This window comes from Primulina eburnea, chromosome 13 (genome assembly GCF_022965805.1).
Source record: "Primulina eburnea isolate SZY01 chromosome 13, ASM2296580v1, whole genome shotgun sequence".
In the NCBI taxonomy this organism is placed as follows: Eukaryota; Viridiplantae; Streptophyta; class Magnoliopsida; order Lamiales; family Gesneriaceae; genus Primulina; species Primulina eburnea.
This window is the reverse complement of record NC_133113.1, coordinates 22,480,046-22,485,937: the sequence shown is the minus strand read 5'-3', so window position 1 is coordinate 22,485,937 and position 5,892 is coordinate 22,480,046. Positions and strand designations below refer to the sequence as shown.

Sequence of the window (5,892 nt, the reverse complement as noted above, 5' to 3'; positions counted from 1 at the left end):
GCCATAAACTGAAACTGTTCTTCCCCGTGAATTTGTCGATCTTCACATTCAAAGCAGACATCTTTCTCACCAGATTTCAAATTCGGCTCTGATACCAGTTTGTTGTAACAAATTGCAAGAAAGATTAACGTAAAGAATCAACACACAGAATTACGTGGTTCACTAACAATGTGTTAGCTACGTCCACGGGCAGAGAATAGGATGCTTTATTGCTTTAGGTATTCAGAAATTACAGAGTGTGTATCTAGGTTACAGAATAAGCAGTATTTATGCTGCTCAAAAAAACCCTAGACTAGAAAGTGTCAGATTAGGCCCATAATCAGACAGCCCAAAAACCAAACATAAGCGAGACCCACGGTTCAAGGCATATTCTAACAGTAATCGCCCTTAGACTGATAAGTCCATCCTGAAGTTCCCAAATGCTCATGAACTTTTGAAATAGTCAAAGATGTCAACATTTTAGCCTGAACCTTTCTGCTCAAAGCATCTGCAACTTGATTCATTCGCCCTGGCTGGTACTGAATTTCACAATCAAAGTCCTTAAGCAATTCCAACCATCGACGCTGTCTCATATTCAAGTCAGACTGTGTGAAAAGATACTTCAGACTCTTGTGATCAGAATAAATCACAAATTGTTCTCCGTACAGATAATGACGCCATATCTTCAATGCAAACACAATGGCAGCTAACTCCAAATCATGAACTGGATATCGAGTCTCATGTGGCTTCAACTGACGAGAAGCATATGCAATCACTCGCCCATTTTGCATCAAAACACAACCCAGTCCATTTAGAGAAGCATCTGTACAGACAACAAATCCACCTGAGCCTGAAGGCAAAGCTAGCACTGGAGATGTGGTCAACTTTTCTTTCAAAGTCCGAAAACTAGACTCACATTCTGCAATCCACACAAAACGTCGATCTTTCTGCGTCAACTGGGTCATAGGACTAGCTATTCGAGAAAATCCTTCAATGAAACGCCTATAGTACCCAGCTAACCCCAAAAAGCTTCGAATCTCAGACACATTGGTTGGTTTAGGCCAATTGATAACAGCTTCAACCTTACTAGGGTCAACAGATACTCCTTGTGCAGAGATAACATGGCCCAAAAATAAAACTCTGTCCAACCAGAACTCACACTTAGAAAACTTGGCATACAACTGCGCTTCTCTGAGTGTTTGGAGAACTAGTGTCAAATGTTTTTCGTGCTCTTTCTTTGACTTGGAATAAATCAAGATGTCATCAATGAAAACGATAACGAATTTATCTATGAATTCCCGGAATACACGATTCATTAAATCCATAAACACCGCTGGAGCATTAGTCAAACCAAACGGCACGACTAGGAATTCATAGTGTCCATAACGTGTCCGAAACGCTGTCTTAGGAACATCTTCCTCTCTGACTCTGAGCTGATGATAGCCGGAACGAAGATCAATCTTGGAATATACAGAAGTACCCTGCAACTGATCAAACAAGTCGTCAATACGCGGCAGAGGATACTTATTCTTCACAGTAGCCCGGTTCAACTGCCGATAATCGACGCACATTCTCATCGTTCCGTCTTTCTTCTTTACGAACAATACTGGAGCTCCCCAAGGCGACATACTTGGTCTGATATAGCCTTTCTCCAGTAAATCCTGAAGCTGTTCTTTGAGTTCTTTCAACTCTGTCGGAGCTAAACGATATGGTGCTCTAGATATAGGATTTGTTCCTGGCATCAATTCAATGCTAAGATCTATTTCCCTTTGAGGCGGAAAACCCGGAATCTCATCAGGAAATACATCAGGAAAATCCTTGACAACAGGAATGTCTGAAGCTTTCAATCGTTCTTCCTGTGTTGCATCAAGAGCATAGATCAAAAATCCTTCGTTGCCGATTGACAACAACCTGAACATTTCCATTGCAGATACTAATGGAATTCGAGACTGTGAATCATAACCATAAAAATTCCATTTGCTGCCATAATACGGTCTAAATCTGACAATTCCATGGAAACAGTCCACAGTAGCTCGGTAATTCGTCAATATATCCATACCAAGGATACAATCGAAATCAGACATAGCTAACTTGATTAGATTAGTTATCATAATATTATCCTCAAATCTAATCACACAATTTATGACTATCTCGCGAGACATCAAGTATACACCGGCAGGAGTAGCCACAGACACAGTATCCAACAACGGAATAGTAGCAATCTCATGCTCATCAACAAATGCAGCAGATAAAAATGAATGAGATGCTCCAGTGTCTATCAATATACGCGCAGGATAATCGAAAACATAGCAAATACCTGCAATCACTCCGCCTGGTGCATCCTGAGCCTGGTCCTGAGTCAACGCATGTACTCGAGCCTGCTGCGGCACTGGAAATTGCTGCTGAGGAGGACCTCGAGGTGGTGGATAGCCAGACTGCTGAAATGACTGTGCAGGAGCATATGGCTGGAAAGCTGGTCCTCGGGGAACTTGTCCAGACTGTTGTGGCTGAAATTGCTGTCTTTGTGCATTAGGACATACTCTGGCGAAATGTCCAACTTGACCACATATATAGCAAGACCCCTGGACTCCTATACACTGTGAACTAAAATGTCTTCCACCACAACGGTCACAATACACAGCATTCGAAGACCCAACAACACTGCTCCCTCTAGTACTGCCTGAACTGGAGGAGCTGGACTGAGATCTCTTCTTAAATTGTTTACCTCTTGCTCTGAATCGTTGTTGCTTCGGTTGCTGGGATGACTGTTGAGGCTGATAAGGAGATAAACCCGCTGGCATCGGCATATGACTTCCAGATCCTTGAGAAGTAGATGCTGGAACTGGAACTGGAACTGGAACTGGCCGTGATTCTCCTCTGAGCAAACTAGCCTCTATCTTCTTCGCCATTTCTACAGCTTGAACATATGTATTAGGCGATCCAGTCATCACCAAAGTATGAATAGTCCCTTGTAGCCCATGCAGGAAACGAGAAAGTTTGGACTGGTCATTTCTTGCAACGTGCGGCACATATGGCAATAGAGCAGAAAATTGAGAAGCATATTCAACAACCGTTTTATTTCCCTGCACCAATTGGTTGAACTCTTCTTCCTTGCCATAATAATAAGAAGGAGGTGCATATTCTTGGGTAAATTGAGTACGGAATACTTCCCAAGTAATGGTTGTCCAGATGCTTTCAGTTCTTCTTCTGCAGCTTCCCACCAGAGTTGTGCTCGATCTTTTAACTGATAGATTGCCAGCTTCAGTCTGACACTTTCGGTATATTCGACCAAATTAAATAGATGGTTTATGCTTTTCAACCACCCGGATGCTTTTTCGCCATTTTCAGTGCCGAAGAATTTGGGAGGACGTAATTCTTGAAATTGAGAAATTATTAATTGCATCCCACCCACTTTCTGAGTCAATTGCTCGACTTCTTGATTCACTTCTTCCTCTACGTTTCTAGCAACCTGGGCTGCAGGATGACCACGTCTACCCCTGACAATATCTTCAAGTCCTCGAACATTCTGGGCTTCAGACTCCTGGACAACTTCTTTTCCCTTTTTGCCTCTTCCTCCAGGTGCCATTCTATAAGACACAATGATTTAAGATCAAGGCAAAATAACTTAATAAGCACAAAATAACCAAAGGAAAGCTGAAACTTAGTCTCGTAGCTAGTTATTAAACTAAGTCAAAACCTAATCAACAGTGCTAAATCAGGCTAATTCAAATAAATCACAGCACATAGTTCAAACAAGAGCAAATAGTCAAACACATACGCAATCATTTTATTTGTGTCTAGACTCAAGTGCCCTAGACTCTAATTCGAGCATATCCCAGTTACGCTCTGATACCAACTGTGGGGGCCCGTGCTCCTGATTAATATTTAATTACCAAACAGCAGGATTTATTAATGTAAACAGCGAAAGCGATTAAAAATTTTCCATTTTGGGCCTACAGAAATTTCGGCATGACCTATTTGTAAATAGGACATCCCAAAATTATCAAAACATCACAAACAACATTTATATACTCGAAATAAAGTCACAACATCAATCCACAAACCTATAGCCGCACTGGCCAGGACTAAACACATGCAGAGCCGGCAAGGCTCGATCACACAACTATCAATTCAAAACATCGTAAAGGTAATAGTACAGCTACACGAGGCATCTCCCCGGTAAATGTATGACTCCATATAATATACATATATATCTGGGAACTCTCAACCCTGACTCGACGACTGGGCACCTCTACCTGACGCTCCACCAGACGCGTCAAATCCTCCTGGATAACCTGCTATGGCATCAAAAATAACCACAGCATAAAAAGAAACGAGGGGTCAGGCCCCAGTACGACGAACCAGTAAAATTATGACAATTATAACTGACGTGAAATAAAATCAAGTAACATGTCATAATATGCAATGCAATGCGTGTCGGTAACAATGAAATAACGGATACCAAAACGGAGTCCAATAAAACGCATCAGCAACAGAAACAGTGGCCACCCGTGCCAGGACTGCAGCAACGTAATAGCATGCCGCCGCTCATCCATGCACGTAGCATCGAGGGTCCGGTAGCGACCCGGTCAGTCCTCGAGCAGTCATCAGGAGAGTGCTAATCCTATCACTCGTTCCATCGATAAGATGTCAGGAGTGATCTATCCTATCACTCGCATCCATAGATGACGCAACATCTCAACAGATCAGCAATGATAGCAATCAACGGAGTCAAGGCTTGGAATGCTATGTATCAACTCAAATAAATGCATGAGTGCAATCACGTATTCACAGAGGCACATAAAGCACGCAACAACTCATTACAATATACTTAACGTCATTCCACATCACTATAGACGTCATAAGAAAACGGTTCATACGTACCTCAACTGACTTTAATTTACCACAAAATATCTTAAATATTTCTCGAAACTCCAATCCTGTGGCAAAATTATTTATTGCACATCAATTCCTATCTTAGTGAAATAATCAAGGAATTTATCGTAATTAATTCCAAAATTCACACTAAATTCCCAGAACTTATAATTTCAATTCACAACATCTTAACAGTGTCCGACTAGTGCATGTATAGCTCAAAAGTCGAAATATCCCAATTTATAAATCTGAATTTCGAAATTCAGCAACTAAATTCTGAAAAAGTCGATAAATACCTCGAATCGACTCAATAATTCACCTACAATCAATAATACAACATATATCAATTGTTGGAATTAGAATTATTCAAAATACCCAAATTCAAAACCCTAAATCCCGAAATATACCGCTGAAATTTCGAAAGGTGCTCAAAACTTCGAGTTCAAGCTTCAAATAGCATAACCAAAGCTTTCTTCCCAATTCTCCGGCGAAAACAGGCGGCGGTCTCCGACGGGTTTCCGAGAACCGTGAGTTTTCTGCGAAATTTCGGTATCAATGGATAGCTCTCGTCGAGAGGATTCCGAATATGTATTTACTGTAATTTTTCGGCGACCGGAGCGGCTAAAATCGAAGGATGAAATTTTGAAATATGTTGAAGAAATAGAAGAGCTCGGCGGATGCAGTCGGGGAGAGAGAAAGGAATTTTGTAATTATCATTTCTTTTTCTTTTATTTATTTATTTAACTTATTTACTTAAGACAAATGGGCTGGGCTTTGGGGAAACTTTGGGCTGGGCTCTCACATGGGTGGTAGCTAATATCACAATCATAGTCTTTCACAAGCTCCAACCAACGCCTCTTACGCATGTTCAGTTCCTTCTGTGTAAAGAAATACTTGAGGCTCTTGTGGTCGGTAAAGATCTGGCATTTCTCTCCATACAGATAGTGCCTCCAAATCTTCAAAGCAAAAACTACGGCTGCTAACTCCAGATCATGGGTGGGGTAGTTCTTCTCGTGGATTTTCAGCTGTCGAGAAGCA

General features: G+C 41.4%; 1 protein-coding gene and 1 long non-coding RNA gene across 2 annotated transcripts; both read right to left on the bottom strand.

The window, feature by feature from the left end:
- Positions 1-371: 371 nt before the first annotated feature.
- On the bottom strand, positions 372-3,565 carry LOC140810372 (uncharacterized). The gene is made up of 3 exons (XM_073168242.1): positions 3,392-3,565; positions 813-3,245; positions 372-518 (listed from the first exon to the last, which is right to left on the bottom strand). The coding sequence occupies exons 1-3, from the start codon at positions 3,563-3,565 to the stop codon at positions 372-374; spliced, it is 2,754 nt and encodes a 917-aa protein (XP_073024343.1).
- Positions 3,566-3,979: 414 nt separating this feature from the next.
- Positions 3,980-5,650, bottom strand: LOC140809775 (uncharacterized). Its single transcript, XR_012113173.1, has 4 exons — positions 5,262-5,650; positions 5,151-5,173; positions 4,864-4,919; positions 3,980-4,274 (listed from the first exon to the last, which is right to left on the bottom strand). It is a non-coding gene; the product is annotated as an uncharacterized lncRNA (long non-coding RNA).
- Between the last annotated feature and the right edge of the window lie 242 nt (positions 5,651-5,892).

Coding starts and splice junctions, on each gene's coding strand:
- LOC140810372 (XM_073168242.1), bottom strand. CDS start 3,565: ATGGCACCTGGAGGAAGAGGCAAAAAGGGAAAAGAAGTTGTCCAGGAG. Junction 3,246..3,391: donor TCGAGCAATTGACTCAGAAA/GTGGGTGGGATG, acceptor CGAAAGTGTCAG/ACTGAAGCTGGCAATCTATC. Junction 519..812: donor CAGGCTCAGGTGGATTTGTT/GTCTGTACAGAT, acceptor TGTGAAATTCAG/TACCAGCCAGGGCGAATGAA.